Genomic DNA, 18,082 nt, shown 5'->3' with positions numbered 1-18,082 from the left:
CATCAGCCACGTACTGCTACTGAGCACCTGGCCTGTGGTTAGTCCAAATTTAGATGAGCTGCTAGTGTAAATGCACTCCAGATTTGGAAGATTTAGTCTAAAAAAGATAAAATATCTCCACAATTTATATATTGATTGTATGTTCCAATGATAGTTTGGCTATATCGGGTTAAGTACAATGTATTAGTTAATCTCAGCTGTTTAAAATTTTTTATTAATATGGCTACTAGAAAATTTTAAATTACACATGTAGTTTGCATTACACTTCTATTGGACTGTACCGATTGAGACAAATACCCGTCTGGACGGAATCACATCACATTCACATGTCTTTGTGAACAAGATAGAGCAATTGACAAAATTAAAAATAAAAATTACGAGTGGTTTTCAGTCTTCTCACACAATCCCCACCTCTTCCCTAGCAAGTTAACTACACAGAAAGGGGCTGAGTATCTCTTGCCAGAACTCGGTCAAAGATTTTTATTAAAACAGTTCATCTAAATCCTCAGGTTTATCTGAAAGCTGCACACCGAGCCTCCGGAGTGTTTAACATTGGAAATGTTCACTCCAGAATAAAAACTTGTAAGATCTCCCAAGAGAATGGTGAGAAAGTGGTTGGATTTTCTATGATTTTGGTCAGCTTCACGCTTAAAACGAACGGATACAAAACAAAGTGAAAGATCCAGTTTCTTTCTAAAGCTTACTTCACTGGCAGCCCCAATTATTTTTTCTCTTTCCTTTTCATGCGGCAGAGCGTGCCAGGGATGGAAGAGCCGGCTTGACCAACGGAGAACTGTCACCAAAGGGCTCCCCTGACTCCTGTGGTCTCTCTGAATTTTAGTCTGCCAATTTGGTCCGGGGTTGCTTAATGAAAAGAAAGAGTGGGCAATGGAAAAATTTATTTTTACCTGCCTCATTAGAAAACCGAATTTATGACCTCGCAGTAACAACTACCAAATCATCAGCACATCATGCTCAAAAGATTCAAGAAATTATAATATATTTGCTGCCTGGAACCAACCCAGAGACTCTAGGTTAGGCAGCTGCCATGACCTCTATTCCTGTACTTGGGAATAGGGCTAGGCCCTGGGTGGTCCCCCCTATGCTGCCAAATATGCAAGGCGGCATCCTTGACGACAATGGGGCCCTTAAAGATCACACGGGGCGCCAATCCTGCAGCCCTCCTGTCAAACAGCTGGGGGAACAGGGGGTTTGGGCGGTGAGACTTAGGTCACACTATAGAGCTGAGGAACGAACAGTCCAGACTGAGAGTCAGGTCTGTAGTTCTTAGAAGCAGGGAAAACCAGCCCCCAGTCAAACGGAGCAGAGATTTCCCTGTTGTGTGTGTGTGTGTGTGTTTGTTTGTTTGTTTTAAAGAGGGAGGCTACTTCTCTGGCAAATTCATCCTCCGCACCTTAAGGAAGATGCTACTGGAGCCTTTTAGTTACAGTAACTTAATCAAAGGCACAAGAGGCAGAATCGTGTAAAAAGGCCCGAGTTTCTTGCAATATAGGGAAGAGTGAAGACGTGATTCCCCACAATGTGGATCCTAGGGTCTGGCGTAGGCATTGCGCTGCGCCCCGATTATCGCCAAAGACTCTCCCCAGTAGAATGTCAGAAAGACATGTCCTTTGGAACTTCGCCTTATCGAGGGTCCTTTGTCCCAGTCCGTGGACCACCGCAGCCCCTCCCCACCTCCTCCCATTTCAAACGCGAACCGGGTGTGTGTGTGTGTGTAGTGCACCGGTTCCTTCTACGCGGCGCTCAACCCTCTCTCCAGTTCTGTTCTCAGGTCTTGGGGATACTTAGTTCGTGTGGACAGCCGAGGTATCTGCGAATTTCCGACTGTATGCTGGGCTCACATGGCGGACACATATCGATCCACACCGCCGGGATAGGCAGTCGCATGGCGAGCATGATAGGCGCCTCCACTGCTCCCTCCGAGCTGCCCACCAGGATTATAGCAGGGCGCCAGCGCTCCGAACTGGCCGGGCGATGTGCGCCCATAGAAGTCCACCGCGGTTTCGACGCCACCACCGCTGCCACCCGCGGAGGGCGAGGCGGGCCCAGCCAACCGGCCAGCCGCGGCGAAGAGGGCACTGCCCGCCCCTTGCGGGTAGGCGCCATCCGGGCCCGCGTAGGCGGCCGCATAGGCGGAGGGATTGGCAGGTCGGGCCCCAGCGCAGCCCGCAGGCTGGTAGCCGGTGGAGGCGGCGGAAGCGCCGGCCGAGGCAAAGGCGCAGGAGCCCGCGGGCCCCGACGGCGCGGGGCCCAGTTCAGGACTAAGCGGCCGCTCAGGCACCAGGCCGAAGACGCGGCACGGACCTGGCGACGCAGCGGGGTAATAGACTGGGGGCGGCGCGCCGAGCGACGGCGGGGCATAGCCTGCGTAGACGGCGCCCGGGTAAGGCGCGCGGGCAGCGGGCACCGCGCCCGGGAATATGGCGGCGGCAGCGGCGGCGGCGGCAGCGGCGGCGGCGGCGGCCGCGTCGTGCATGTAGGCTGGGTAAGTGGAGAGGTCCGAGCGCTTGAAACGCTTGCGGCGGCGCAGGAAGCTGCCGCTCTCGAACATGTCCTCGGCGTTGGGGTCGAGCGCCCAGTAGTTGCCCTTGCCTGGACGGCCGGCCTCGCGCGGGATCTTGAGGAAGCAGTCGTTGAGCGTCAGGTTGTGGCGGATGCTGTTCTGCCACTTTTTGGGGTTGTCGCGGTAGAAGGGGAAACGCTCGGTGATGAACTTGTAGATGCCGCCCAGCGTGAGGCGACGCTCCGGCGCGTGCGCGATGGCCATGGCAATGAGCGCTATGTAGCTGTAGGGCGGCTTTCCGCGCTGCAGGGGGCGCTTCCGCCGACGCCCGCCCGCGCCGCGACCCGCCGCCTCCGCCGGGACCCCGGTCCCAGGCTCACCGCGCTCCTCCTTCACGGCCGCCAGCGCCTCCGTCTGCGGCGGCGGCGGCCGGCTCTCTGCCGTCATGGCGCAGCCGTCCCGCGTCCCGGGGTGTCCCCGCCGCCCGCTGCTGTCGAGGGGCGGGGGCGGGTTTGGGAAGCCGAGAGGCTGGGCTGCAGGGCCAAGGGAGCGGGCACTGGGCCCCACTGCGGAGAGCGCTGGGAGGCCTCGTGGGCTGGGCACCCAGCGCACCGCTTCCGCAGCAGGGGTGACCGGGAGGCTCGGTGCCCGCGGTGTCCGGGCTGGCTCGGTGCAGACAGAGGCTCAGGAGTGTCCCGCCCACCGACGGCTCTGCTCGTGTTCTGGAGCTCGAAGCCAGGCGCCGGCAGCGGTGTTGGGACCGGGCCTAGGCCCCGATCGCCGGCTGAAGGGCCCTTTGCGCGCTGGTGCCCGACGGTCAAGGGGTCCGGAAGCGGTCCTGGGGCTGGGGCGCCTGCAGCTGCTCTGTGCTTCCCGCTGATCTGAGGTTAACCTTCGAAGTCGTGCGCCCAGAGGAGGCTCCGGGCCGGAAGGCCTGAAGCGAGGGCAGTTGAGACAGGCGTGGGGCACTCCGGTGGCGTCTGCCTAGGCGGCGCCTCTGTGGCCCAGCCTGCGGAGGGCAAGGAGGCAAGATGAGCACTGGTGCAGGCCAGGCGGGTAGGCCGGCGACTGTTCCTCTTTTCACCGTTGGCCTCCGGCCGCTGAAACTGCAGGCGAAGCGCTCCCGTACACACACCCGGACCGGCTCCTCCCTCCGCCGGCTTCTCCTCCTTAAAGGCGCCAGGAAGGTCGGGGCGGCGCCGGGTGCCCGCCCGCCCCCCGACTGCCCGCCCCCTGGGCTCCGGTGCACCACTGCAGGTGGGAGCAGCTGTGGAGGCGCGGCGGGAGCCCCACAACGTCAGAGCGGGGAGGGCACTCGGAGCTCGCCGGGGCTGGCCTCCCTTGCGCGCCGACGGGGAGACTGAGGCCTGGAGAGGCCAGGGACTGTCTCAGGAGACCTTGGCGCGGTAACTCAGCGCTCCCGGACTTCACTAACCTCTGCAGCAGGCTGGGACCCGCAGGTGAAAAGGACCGGCTCCCGGCTCGCTTCACTTTTTTTTTTTTTTTTGTCGGGAGAGGTGAGGAATGGCCGAGGGGGTGCTTGGTTCTTGTGGAGCAGAGAATGGGGAAGGAAGAAGACCTTCCAGTCGGCTGGCGCTTAAGGTATTTCAGGGGTGATTTTCAAACCCCAAAACTGCCTTGCCCATTGCCCATCCTGTCCCTCATCCTTCAGACGAGGATTCCTAGGCCCGATCCGGGAGGTGACTTGCCCCAGCCTCACTTTTGCCGCTTAACGGAGCCTCACACCTTCGGCTGTGTTAAGAGGCGCTTCGCCCGCCCGATCTGTGCCCGAGGCAGCCACTTTCTCTATTTGGGTCCCAGGTTCCTGGACTGCACGGAGTGTTTGCACCTCGAGAGACCTTCCGTTGCCAATTTTTAGGGAAAGCTCCCTCCCCATCACCTGTCTTTGGGTGACCTGGGTCCCCTCAATTCGGAGGAAAGTGGCGCACGGCTTGTAGAGGATGAAGGCTAGGCTTCTGTGCTGTCGTGGTAACCTCCTCCTCCAGTTCGCCCAGGCCAGGGAGGGCTCCAAGTGGCTCCCAGAACCCCGGGGGAAGCGGAGCAGTCCCTTCCCGCAGAGGGGCGCAAGGGCTGCGAGAGGAGGGGGCTTGAGGTGTGGGTGCTCCAGGAGCGCGCGTCTCCAGGGGAAGGGGCGGGCACAGGGGGGATCCATTTGCTTCCCGGGTGTCCGGTTTCAGAGTTCGTTTCCGGCCATCCCCCAAGGTGGGACCTCCGGCCTCACCCGAGACGCCCTGCGGCGGCCGCCCTGCTAGCCTGCGTTCGCTTGGTGGTCTTGCGCGGGTAGACCTTGGGCGGGTCCTTTCTCTGAAGCAGGGCCTCAGTTTTCTGCTCCGTGAATTGGGGGCGGGAGGGCAGATGCGGACCTCGGAGTCCTTTCTGCCTTTAGGAATCCGGGTCTTGGCGCCCATCCCAGAGGTTCTAGCCCGGGTGCAGCTTTCTGCAGGGCTGCGTGTGTAGGGCGAGACGGAGCGAGTCTCAAGAGCGCGGACCGCAGGGCCTTCAGGGATTTTAATCGCGTCCTTGGTGGCTGCGAGCCCGTTGTAGGTTCCGCCCGGCGGAGCATTGAGGCAACTAACTGCCTTCGGTAGAAAGAGGCAGAGAACTCAGATCCTCGCTCCGCCGACCCGGGTTTGGAAGCAGTTGCATGGTTTGCATGAAGACCTTCCTCAGCGGATGGGTGCTTGAATGACTGGAGAGGGGCTTTTTCACTGGTTCAGCAAAACTCTGTTTCCTTCTTCCAAAGTAACGAAAAAGCAAAAATCCAGATTTCACCCTGTTACGTTTTTGCAAAAGGAAAAAAAAAAGTTTAAAAAAATTTATTTTAGCCAGATTACGTCATAGCAATCTTTCAGCGCTCGATTTTGTGGCTCCATGTACTTCCAAAATTCCAAGATTCAGATTTCCAAATTTTTAAGTTTGGATCACTATCCCAACAAGTTTTCATAAATCAAATAATACGATTCTGTAACTCTTAAGTGTCCATGACCAGAAGTCTAAATTCTTTAACTGTAATTATATTCCTATGACTTTAAGCTTCTGCTCAAAATGTAAAAGCGAATTCCTTGTATTTTGAGATGCTTGGAACTAAGATTTTATGTCTGAAAATATGATGTCACTACCGGGAACTGTGGCTTCCTTAGTTCTTAGATATTTTCACAGCTCTGAGATATATATTACTTAATTTGAATTCCTTTCTAGAAATACCTGATTAGAAGATTTGGGTTGCATAAATGCACTTCTCTCTTCTTCCTTAATTCCAGAATGTTAGTACTGGATCCAAAGAATTACAAGATGTCAGTACTGGCTCCACTATTCTGTAACTTGAAGACTCTAATTCTGATAATTCCTATAATAGTCATGACTGTATGCTTTAATGATTGGTCTTTATGATTCTTTACTTTTAAGCTCCAATGATTATGACTAGAAGCCTCATGTCTCGGAATTTCTTGATCCTCAATGTTTTGTATCTGTGAAGCCATTCTTCTAGAATTCCGATTCCTTTTTCTCAGACTTTGCTGCTACAGAGCTACACCTGTGCATCAGATCAAGCGTTAGCATCCTGAGATTATTACTTCCTAAGGTCAAGATTTTCATGAACAAAAAAGGATCCTAAAGATTCTATTCCATAGATGTTTTATTCTCGTAAGACATTTCAAAATTCTGTACTTTGAAGAGTCTGTAAATCCATGATGCAAAATTCGAAGTAAATGATTTGATGAATGAACAGGGAGAGTTAACCGTTTGGATCAAAACTCTGCAAACAGGGGCACCTGGGTGGCTCAGTGGGTTAAGCTGCTGCCTTCAGCTCAGGTCATGATCTCAGGGTCCTGGGATCGAGTCTCAAGTCCCGCATCGGGCTCTCTGCTCAGCAGGGAGCCTGCTTCCCTCTCTCCCTCTCTCTCTTTCTCTGCCTGCCTCTCTGTCTACTTGTGATCTCTCTCTGTCAAATAAACAAATAAAATCTTTAAAAAAAAAAAAAAACTCTGCAAACAGATCCCTCAAGATGCCAGGGCGTTTCTTTGCTTTTGTCTGGTCAAGTCCTCCCTCTTCTCTGGTACAGTGTTCCTTAACATTTGTGGAGAGTAGCACATGCCACTGAGAACCATTTGAAAGCCACAGAGTGGGTTCCAGCCCCTTGGAGGTTATTCTCGTAGTTTAGAAGGGATGGGTTAGTGTAGACGTGGGCGGGTGCTGGGTGATTTCCATCTCCTCTGCACCTGCTTCCAGCCCTCAGAGTATCCCCAGCATACACCTTTGGAAAAACCCATTTTATGTTCAGTTTTTAGGGGGAGGGAAGAATGCTGGTGATCTGTAGAAAACCATGCGGCTCTTCTCCAGGAATTACTTTCCTGAATTTAGAAGTGCCCTCAGCTTTGAAGTGCCCTCAGAAGTTTTGTAAATACAAAGGAGAGGATCCGTGGAGTTATGGGAAATTCCTTCATAGCCCTTGAACCAGATGCCCTTCATGCAGATGCAAAGGTAACTAGCGCTTCTCCCTAAGGAAATCTTGGAAATACAAGTTGGAAGGAAACTAGGCCCAGATTGCCAAAGGGACTTGCTTGAAGTCTTGTAGGGGAGGTTCTGGGCTGAAGGGGAAACTCAGGTCTTGGGGTCCTTACCTTCTGGGCTCGCAGCCTCTCAACCTTTCCTGGAGCTCTCAGAGCCTCAGTTGTGCTTATTGGCCTGGCCTGGGTCACTCTCCTCACCAAGTGACAGTGGAAACTCCAGGCCCCAATGCTTGCAAATCAGATCCAGGAATCTTGGGACAGCAGGGAACACAGTGAGCTCTGTTTGGTTTACTCTGGGACAATCAGGATCAGCAGACTGTATGTCTTCAGAGAGCATCAGACAGAACACTGCCGCAAAGGGGGTCCCGTGTCACAGTGAGCCCAGCCCAGCCACGGATAGCTGCAGTGCTGCTGAGTGAGAGCTCTGACTACAGCTAGCTCAATGTTGGCCCAGAGACCTTAAGCCATCTGCTTCTCTTTTAGGCCTCAGTTTCCCCATCTGTAAAGTGGGGGATCCCCTACCTGTCCACCCTCTTCCAGAGAGTCAAAAGAATGGAGCATCACTGTGCCGTGATTGTTTTCTCCACCTTTAAATTGCTTTCAGGGAAAAACTTGGACCATGGGGAACGAAAAGCTCCTGGGGCAAAGTGAAGTCATTCTCACTCATGGGGGGAGATAAGACACACACCTCAAAGTAGCGGTTGAAAGTAAAATGTTTTCTGCAGCTTAGCGCAGAGGTTTTAGATTTTGAGGCCCCTCGGATGTGGCCTTTTTCCTCGAGTAGCACGACACAGGGACTCCCAGAGCTCCGTGGGGGCCACACAGCTTTGAGCCCTCTTGCCATTGGTTCACTTAAACGCTCTGAACGCAGAATTAGGGTCACTCTCCGAGACAGATTTAAGGAACTAGGGCTGAGAGAGGTGACTTCTGCTTCCTACCCGCCCCCAACCCGCCAGTCCTCCGGGCTAGCACTCCACCAGCTTCCCGGCTCCTGGCGAGGAAGCACCTCTTCCTCGCCTCTCGTCTTTCTCTGCTCCCAATCCCTGCTCCGCAGTCTTCTCCCAATCCTTCCTGCAAGTCCCTGGAGCAGAGGGCTCCGGAGCTGCCTCGGGCATCCTGGAGCTGTAAAGGGCGGCGAAAAGGGAACCCCCCCCCCCTTTTTCCGCCAAGGGCGCGGACTTTGCCCTGTGCGCACAGCGGGTCTGGGACAAAGCCGAGCCTGAGCTTGGGTCTGGACCTCACACCTGCCCAGGTTAGCTCCGCCACCTGTTCTCGGGTGCTCAGCTCAGCGAGCTTTCCCAACTAGGGACCTAGGAGTGCAAAAGCGCGATCCGGCTAAGCTCAGACCCAGCGGGCCACCGCACTGACGGGAGCTTGGTGGTGATGGTGGCTTCTCCTAGGAAAGCCATGTCCCGGTTCAGAGGTGGCAACGAGAGCCAGAAACTGGGTTTTCTCAGTGTGGCGGGTAGGCGCACGTCGCTTAGATTCTGGCTCAGGCGCAAACCTCTGTGGATCGTCAGGCATCCGCATTTCTTAGATTTTCCGTGCTCTCTGCAAGGCGTTGGGACTCGGAGAAGCCCATAGTTGGCATGGAAAATCATGGATATTTATGTCGAGGTAGAGTTCCTGGTTTGCAAGACAATCTCAAAAGGGCTGATGATTACTTCCCTTTCCCCACAAAGGGGAAATGCCCCAGCCTGTATTCTAGTTTAACCCCCTGGCGCACACAGGAAGAGACTGTGATCTGTTCCCCCCCTCTCCAGGCGAAGGTAGGCCCAGAGCAGAGACTGGGATCCTTGATGTCTCCTGCAGCCCGGTGTGGGAGCCCATCAGGATGTCTCCAGGTCCCTGGTGGCCGGCTGAGTGTGGGGCTAGGGGTGATTAGAGCTTGACCGGGTTCCCCAGACACGTCCCCTCACTAACCCAACACCACTGGTTGCTCAGAGCCCAGGGCAAGGGCTGCGGTGGTCAGGGGGAGCTGGAAGATACTTGTACCCTGGGGGCAAGTGCAGGTGTCCCAGCTCTCCTCTGGCCTCTTTCCTTAGGACATTTTGGGGCCTCTTGTATATCTCTAGGCCTGGGAGTGTGTGTCTCTCTGGTCTCCCCTTCTATCTTTCTGCCTCTGCGTGTGAGTAGGCATGTACCTGTCCTCCCTTTCTGGGAGCGTCTCTTCAGAGTCGCTCCCAAGGAGAGCCACTGGTGGGAAGTGAGGGGGCCTGCACACTTCAGCCAGTGCCAGGCTGCCCCCTCATGTCTTCCCCTGCAAAGGATGGTGTGACAATGGCAAGAAGGGATGGAGGGATGTCCGGTCAGGAGGGTGCTGCAGCTGGTGGGAGTCCTGATCTTTAGTCTTTCAGGGCCAAGTCCTCTCAGAGCCCTCTGCTCCCTCCCCTCTGCTGAGCCTAGCCTGAGGAAAGGGGACACAGGGTTAGCAGGTGCCAGCAATCCGGACACGGACACGTCTAAAGCTCCAGGCAGTCCTCAGCAGGATACTCTGTCTCTGCATCAACCAGGCCACTTGGCTGCTCAAGACCCTCAGTGGCTCCCCTTCATCCAAGGCAAGCTCAAGTGCAGGTCAGGGCCCTCCCTGCACAATGAAGCCCCTTCCCAACCCTCTTCCCTTCCTGGGTCTCACTGCCCCCAGCTTCAGCGTACTCCCACCACGTCTTCTCTAGTTCCTTTGTGTAAGTTCATGCCCTCAGCCTGGGGAAGCAGCCCCTTCTCCCCACCTCAGCTCAAATGTCTCCTCTTCTGGGAAGTCCTCCCTTATCTGCCTGAGTAAGTGAAACACGCCCTCGTTGAACCTGAAACACGCCCTCGTTGAACCTGCCCCAGCATGTTTGGATTTTGGCACTTGTCACATGTTTTGTGGTGTAATGATTTGGTTATGTGACTGTCTCTGTTCTTCTCTGGGAGCTCCTTAGTGGCAGGAACCGGGACTTCATGCAACTGGGCACCCAGGTCACCAGCACAGGGTCTGGCACAAGGCACAATGTGGCCCTGCTATGAGAGCCATTTAGTTAGATTTACCCAGGCCAGGGTCAATTCCTATCTCTGCCTCTTCCTAGCTGTGTGACCTTCGACCTATCTTCGACAGGCGCACCTCAGGCCTGTCCCCAACTGGGCTTTGGGGTATATCCAGGAGATCAGGCAGGGCACTGGATCTGAAAGCACTGGATAAGTGTGGCTACAGAAAGAGGCCCCCCTCCGCCAGGTGCTAAGCAGGACATGAGAGAAGGTGAAACTTAGGGCCTTGGGTTTGCATGCAGACTTGGTTTCTGCCCAGGCAGATCTGGCCCAACCTTTTGGCAGGAGGACTGGGGAAGGCTTCAGCATTGGGCTGGGTATATTCAGAGGCACAGTCTTTAGTCCTGAAGCTGTCCATGTGCTCCACCCATAGGGTGGGAGTCTAAGGGCTGTGGGGCTGGTTAGATCTGGGCTTGCCCTCCTGAGGTGTGTTTGGACATACTCCAGGAGTAGGAAAGAGATGAGAGGCTGGTGCTGGGGTCCTTTTAGAGGATCCCACCTCCTGCTGGTGTATGTGGCTTTCTGTCTTTCCTGACTTCTGGCCAGGCCAGACTAGCCCCAGATGGGATGGCCAGATGGACTGCTGAAACTTGGCTCTGGTCAGTGGAATAACAGTAGTGAAACCTCTCGCAGGCTTCTATTATTTCCTTTTCCAACGTTCTAATTTTCTCATAGATGCCAAGTACTTCCTGTTTGTAGTTTGTGGAGCTGCCTGTGATCATTGTTGGGGGACCAGTTTTCTGGCCAGGGATGATCGGCATTGGCTTTACCCAATGAATAAGGTGACCCAAGCTCAGGTAAGTAGCTCTGCCTCCTTTTCCAGGTTCACTTTGCTGACCACCTCCTAGTCCTCCCCCCTTGGGAACTGAGTTTCTGTCATTTATGGTATTGAAATAACCTAAATGGACTAACAGCAATGGAAGACTTTCACGGAGAAGAAAAGAATGTGTCCTTCACATCACACACTAGTTCTGTTCAGCGTTTTGTCCACGATTTAGAAGACCTAGAAGGCAAGCTGATTGAGCTTGTGGCTGACCCCCCACCGAGGTGCTGATGCTGGAAGTTGATAGATGCTAGACTCAGAATAATCACCAGGTTGGGAGACTGAGCCAAAACCAACAAAGGAGATATTTTTAAAAAGTGTTATGAAAACATTGTAACATTACAGGAGACAAAACAGGAAGAAAAAGCCACTCACATGCCAATTACCTCTCAATCACCTACTAGGTTTTCCTATGTTCTGGTTTTTCTTCTTCTTTGTGTTCTTACACTTGTATGTCTGTTTGCATAGGTATAATCATAGTGTACTACAATTCTGTAGTCTTCGCCCATAATGCATTTGCATTATTTTGTAAACATAACTGCATGTTACCCCTTACTTTCCATTTTTCATCTACAATTGTGAGCGAAATGCTCTAGTGTTGACTTAACCCTATCATGCTCGCTTGGCAATTAGGTAATTCTCAAGATCTTTGATTTAGGTGATACCATGAATGTGTTTGTACAAAGAGCTTTTTATTTCTTTTGACATATCCTTAAAACAAATTCCTAAGAGTGAGATTAATGGGGCCAGGAATGTTTTTATGGCTCTTAGTATAGTGCTACCAAATTATCTCCAAGGCATTCTGCAACTTACTACAATCAAGATAATTAACATATCCATTATCCCTGAAGGTTTCCTTGGACCACTTGGTTTATCTGCTCCACCCTGCCTTTTCGTAGGCAATTACTGATCTACTTAGGGCACTATATTTTGCATTTAATAGAATTTTATCTAAATGGAATAGCAACTGTATTCTTTTTGTCTGGCGGCTTTCTCTCAGCATAGGTATTTTGATTCTCGTCCATGTTGTGATATCAATAGTCAATTCCCTTTTTTTTTTTTTTTTTTTTTTTGCTAAGTAGTATTCTATTATATGGATACACACAATTGTTTCTCTATTCACTTGTTGATGGACATTTGGACTGTTTCCATTTTTGTCTATTACAGACAAAACTGCCATGAATGGTTGTGTAGAAGTCTTTGTGTGGACCTATGTGTTTATTTCTCTTGGGTAAATATCTAAGAGAGGAATGTCTAGGTCAGATGGTAGATATATGTTTAGATTTTTAAGAAATTGCCAGAATTTTTCACAAAGTGGTTGTAATTTCACTCATTTCTCCTAGCGGTATATGAAAATTCCAGTGGCTCTGCCTCCTCACCAATATTTGATATGTTCAGTTTTTCAATATTTTACCCTTTTTAGGGGTGCCTGTCTGGCTCAGTCAGTGGAGCATGAAACTCTTGATCTCAGGGTTGTGAGTTCGAGCCCCATGGTAGATGTAGATTACTTAAAAATAAAATCTTAAAAAAAAGTACCCTTTTTAGTGAGTGTACTATGTACTAGTATCTCATTGTAGCTTTAATTTGCATTTTTCTCAGGATTAATAATATAGTATTCATTGTCATGTAACAAATTACCCCCCAAATCAGTGGCTTAAAACACCAAACATTTATTATATCACAGTTTCTCTGGGTCAGGAATCTGGGTGCGGCTTAGCTGGGTGTTAGAGGAAAATTGGAGAGAAGAAGTAAAAAAACAAAGGGCTGGAAAAGTGGACAGAAGAAAAATGAATTAATGGACTTAAAAGAATTATTGTTCAGCTCAAAGTAGTTGTTCTTAAACCTATTGTCAGGCTGTAGTTCTATAGGTTGGAGGAGTTTGTTCCTGATGAGTCTGGGAAATGGAACGTTTGTTGAGTAAGGTACCTGTAATAGGGGTTTGAATAGGAGCTATATGTTAGTTCATTTAATCATTCCTCAGAACAGTCCCATTTTACAGATTGAGAAATTGAGATCTGAGAAGTGAAGTAAAACTTGGCCAAGACCATCTACCTGAGATGGATTTGAGCTCCCTCTTTCTTGCCAGAGCCTGTGCTCTTACATCACAGTACCCTAGTATATTTCTGTGTTAAGATACTTCCAACTCTGCCTCTTGGTGTTCTTTGCCTCCAAAGCCAACGGGATTTCTCTGAGAAAGTTCTAATGCCAGTAAGTAGTGCAGCTCCTCTCATCACTCAGATCTCTAGTTGTGGTAGCCCAAGTGTTGGTGGAGCTTGAGCCATGTTGCAAAACCTCCCACCTTCCCCAAGCCTAATAGACTCGAGTGGCCTCCGTGAGGTTGACCTCACTTAGTAAGAAGACTGTATGTAGGTCTTTGCTCTGGCTACCTCCATGAATGATTTTTTTTTTTGAAGTTGGGATATGAATATTTTTTTTTTATTTATCCATGAATGATTTTTGCCCCATAATGGAAGTCACCCGTCGCCCAGCCCAAGATGTCCTCTGCCCTGTCAGCATCCACCCGGGTCTAACACCCATAGATACAATAAATCTTGGATGTGATGCCACTTCAAGTTTTAGCTCCAAGCAGTAAGTGGGTTTGGGAAGGTCCAGTCTTCTCTCCAGCCTTAGTTTTTCAGCTATCTCATTGAGGGGGAGGATCTGGTTGGCCGCATTAGAACCCCATAGAAGAGAAGAGTACAAAGTCTGTTCCAGTCTCTAAAAGCACTAGGCATTTTCTATTGATGAAGTTATTCATAGGTCTTGCATTAAAACTATGTCACACATAAAATGCAGATCCACTTACAGAAGTTACTAAAGTTTTGGCCATATTTTTGGACATGAAATTCCTCAACGTTTACAAAAAAGTGTATCTACCATTCATGTATGTGTGTATATTTTAAGAACTGTGGAATTTGTACTTGTTAAGAAAAGGATCCTCACTCTCAAAATGATTGAGAAGCACTAAGAGATTCCCTATCCCTTCTGTAACCAGAGGGAGTAATACTAAACATATTTAACAACCACAGTGTTTTTCAATGAGTATAAAGTTACAGTTATACAAGGTGAGTAAATTATAGAAACCTGCTGTGGGACACTTAACAATACAGTGTTGTGAACTAAAAATGTGTTAAGAGGGTAGATCTCATGTTAAATGTTCTTTTTTTTTTTTAAGAAATTTTATTTATTTATTTGACAGAAAGAAAGAGAGTGCACATGTAAGCACATAAATGGGGAGCAGCAGAGGGAGAGGGAGAGCAGGTTCCCCACTGAGCAGGGAGCCCGATGTGGGGCTCAGTCCCAGGACTTTGGGATCATGACCTGAGCCAAAGGCAGACGCTTAATGACTGAGCCACCCAGGCACCCACATGTTACATGTTCTTTTTTTTCTTGAACTTAGTGCCGTTTTATTATTATTATTTTTTCTCAAGGACTGAAAACATTTATTTTTTTATTAACATATAATGTATTATTTGCATCAGGGGTATAGGTCTGTGATTTATCAGTCTTATACAATTCACAGTGCTCACCATAGCACATACCCTCCCCATTGTCTATCACCCATCCACCCCATCCCTCCCACCCCCCTCCACTCCAGTAACCCTCAGTTTGTTTCCTGAGATTAAGAGTCTCCGATGGTTTGTCTTCCTCTCTGGCCTCATCCTGTCCCAGGGAAAATTTTCCCTGCCTTCCTCTATGAGCCTCTGTCTTGTCTCTCAAATTCCTCATATTGGTGAGATCATATGATAATTATCTTTCTCTGATTGACTTATTTCGCTTAGCATACTACCCTCCAGTTCCAACCACATTGTTGCAGATAGCAAGATTTTGTGGTTTTTGATGGCTGCATAATATTCCATTGTATATATACTCCACATCTTCTTTATCCATCATCCGTTGATGGACATCTGGGTTCTTTCTATAGTTTGGCTATTGTGGACAGCGTGTTACATGTTCTTAACACACACACAGGAGTATAGTAATTCTTTTGGAGGAGATGGATATGTATGTTACTTTGGGATGATGGTATCACCAGCTTATCCATATAACCAAACTCACCAAAATGTGTGCATTAAATATGTGTTGTGTTTTGTGTATCTATTATATGTCAATAAAGCTGTTGAAAAAAACCCAAACCAACAAGTCAGGGGTATTGATCAACCAGAATGTAGGCACTGGAAGAGAGGCAAATCAGAATGAAGGACTGCATTACAGCATCCCTCCCCTCCAGGGTTTCAGGCTTTAACCCTGCAGTCATAGCACCTTGGGAATCCCAAGGAATCCCAGACGAGGTGTTGAGACAACCTGGACAGCTGGGAGCATGGATATGGGTGGGGGTGGGAGTTTGGACAGTTGCTGTTTACCTATAGAGCATCTCAGTATTTCGATACCTAAGTATTCAGAGATTGAGTGGAGGTCATCCTTCCAGTTGCTGCACGGAGATGGCACACCATGCCTGGGCACCAGCTTCGGCTCCTGCATCCCTGTACAGCTGACTTCCCAAGGTGCACAGTACCCATCTGCCCCAAATTTGACTTTTAAATACTGGGCAGTTTTCCACCCAGGTGGTAACCTGTGACCCTCCAAAGCTGGTTATGGTTGAATGAGCTCATCTCTTCTTCACTACCTGCATACAAGTGAGCTTTGTAAATGAAAGGAGTCAGAAGTCGGTTCTGGGTTCACATAGCAGCTCTTCTGCTTTTTTCCATATGCTTTCTAGGGCACTGACCTCAGTTTTGTAGTCAGTTAATGGGATGGTGACATCTGTCCTGTCTCCCTCATAGGGCTGTGTTGAGGTTTAAATGACAGGAAGGAGGAGAAGAGCTTTGCAAACTGTAAAGGCTGTGCACACATGAGTGGGTCTCTGTTCCATAGACTGGAGGATTTGAGATCTGAGATCTGAGAATGCTGCTTGTCTGCTTCTGACTGAATCAGGGGTTATAGACCTGAATGTTCCCTGACTATTCTCAGATGGGATCATAATATAGCTTCAGCTTTTTATGGGGAGGGAAAGGGTGGGCTGCAGAAAGTGTGCTCTTTCTTCTCCCTTAACTCTGCAAAATTAGAGCTAACATGGACTGCTAGAGACTACCGAATTCATCCCCTTCATTTTATAAATGGGGTCACTGAAGTCCAGAGAGGGCCAGTGAGTGGGCCAAGACCATACAGTCAGTTAGTGGTGAAGCTAGAACCGGGTCTGATGCTCAGCTCTTTTCATCACAACATAAAATGTGTTTCGTGGCAAACCACTCATTCACGTTTTCATTCATTCAGCAGCATTATTGTGTCCCTACTAAATGGTGGGCTCTGTGCTATTTTGGGGATAGACAAGTTGGGTGCAATTCTGCTGTCTGGTTGCATATGACACTGGGCAGAGAATGCCCTTTCAGCGTCCTGAGAGGGGACCAGATAAAGTGTTACCTCTATGGGTCTGGCAACCTTTTGGGGAGGGGGCTGGGGTCGTTTTTGAGAACAGTCGGGAAAAGTGTGGTGCAGAAGTTCAGTGATGCTGACCTAACACCAGTCAACAACCAAGCATCTTCATCTCCAGCCACTCGCATCGCAGACGTGGATGTTGAGGCCCCAAGAAGGGAAGGGATACAACCAGGGTCTCGAGCTGGAAAGTGCCCGTGCCCCTTTGAGAACAGGGTGTGATTCCAGTGCCTTGTGGATCTTGTGAACTGGTGCAATTTAGGTAGAGAGAACATGGGTTTGGGTGCTGAAGAGACCTGGGTTCAAATTCCAGCTCTGCCATTTCCCAGCTCTGTGAGTTTGGGCCAGTTTCTATTTTGAGGACTTTTTCTCACGTGCAAAAGAGAGAGAACAGGGTACTTACCTCCCAGGGCTCCTGGGAAGGTGAAATCAGTGTCTTGGACTGGAGCTCCTAGCTAGGGCCCGGCATGCAGCGGGCACCTTATACGTGTTTCTTTGCTGCCCTACAGCCCTTCCTGTGGGCGGTTCATCAGTAACTGAGGGACCAAGTACTCCTGGCTCTCTGCTCCTGAGCCCTGTGCTTCCAGGGGAGAGGCCTTGAAGATGTTCCTCAGTTGAACTATAAGGGTGGTGGCAAAGGTGAGGTTTGCTGAAGGCTCAGACGTGCAAATTGGGGCTCTCTCCCCCGAAGTGCTCTCTTGGGCTCTCTCTGTCTCTCTCTCATGGGTGGGGACTCCTCAAAGCTCCCTTAGGCCCAGTTTGGATGCCCAGAGCCAGTGCCATGCCTGACTGCACAGGGTGTCAGTTTTGCCTTGTGCCTGCTGCATTCCGGCTGCGTATGTCAGCACCTTATGAAAATCTTCCAGGTCTCGGCTTTGAATAGCCCCTTGGCTGCCTGGGAGGGAAGAGGCTGCCTCTGTTTTGCCTGTCAAATCCTCCGCTTTGTCTGTCTGCAGACAGGTAGGCCAGGTCCCCTGACATAATACCGCTGGGACCATCGCTGTCAAGGCTGATTTTGTCCCGCTCACGCTGAACAAACAGCCATTCAGACCCACCAGCAGAGGCCATGCGTAGCAGGAGCTGCTATTCTCCCCATGCAGTTTGATGACAAGCTCTAAGCAGAGGCCGACTGCCCCAGCGGGGAAGGGGCTGAGCTCTGACTTGCCTCTCCCAGCCTCTGCCAGTCTTCCTTTCCTAGCTGAGTCAAACCTTCCAAAGGACTCCCACGTTCGCTCTGGCACTGGCTGCGCCTGTGATACAGGGAGTGGGCAAACCGAGAGGGAGACCCTGATCTAGAAAGAACCTGGAAAACGCATAGAGAACCCGATAACCTGCCAGATTTCTTCTTCTGCCTTCACCGCTAGGAGCCCTGGAACAAACTTAGTCCTGGAGGTAATAATGAACTCATCCCAGTTGCCTGGTAACATCTTTAATCAAGTTTTCTTTAATGTGCTTTTTTGTGATGGTAAAATACACGTAACATAAAAGCTACTGGTAGCGACATCCGGTCCATCGGCAGTGCCTGCAATCATTGCCATTCTCAAGCTTCGGGGCCTTTTCATCACCCCGGAAGGAAACTGTTTACCCATTGAGCAGTCCTTCCCTGCTCTTTCACTTGTGAGACAGAACAGGTATCCTTGTGAAGTGAATAGGGGCCATGGTCTCTAAACACAAGTAATAAAAAAGAGAGAAGTCGTAAATTTTATTGCGTTAACTAGATGCGTTCACTTTTTATTTTATTTTTCC

At 50.3% G+C, this 18,082-nt stretch overlaps 1 protein-coding gene across 1 annotated transcript; it reads right to left on the bottom strand.

The window, feature by feature from the left end:
* Positions 1 to 316: 316 nt before the first annotated feature.
* On the bottom strand, positions 317 to 2,971 carry FOXE1 (forkhead box E1). Its single transcript, XM_047700415.1, has one exon. It carries the CDS (start codon positions 2,969 to 2,971, stop codon positions 1,859 to 1,861), a length of 1,113 nt encoding a protein of 370 aa, XP_047556371.1. The 3' UTR covers positions 317 to 1,858.
* Between the last annotated feature and the right edge of the window lie 15,111 nt (positions 2,972 to 18,082).

Source organism: Lutra lutra, chromosome 13 (genome assembly GCF_902655055.1).
Source record: "Lutra lutra chromosome 13, mLutLut1.2, whole genome shotgun sequence".
NCBI lineage: Eukaryota > Metazoa > Chordata > Mammalia > Carnivora > Mustelidae > Lutra > Lutra lutra.
Note: the sequence above shows the minus strand (reverse complement) of the source record. Positions and strands in the feature narration are given on the sequence as shown.

Coding starts and splice junctions, on each gene's coding strand:
- FOXE1 (XM_047700415.1), bottom strand. CDS start 2,971: ATGACGGCAGAGAGCCGGCCGCCGCCGCCGCAGACGGAGGCGCTGGCG.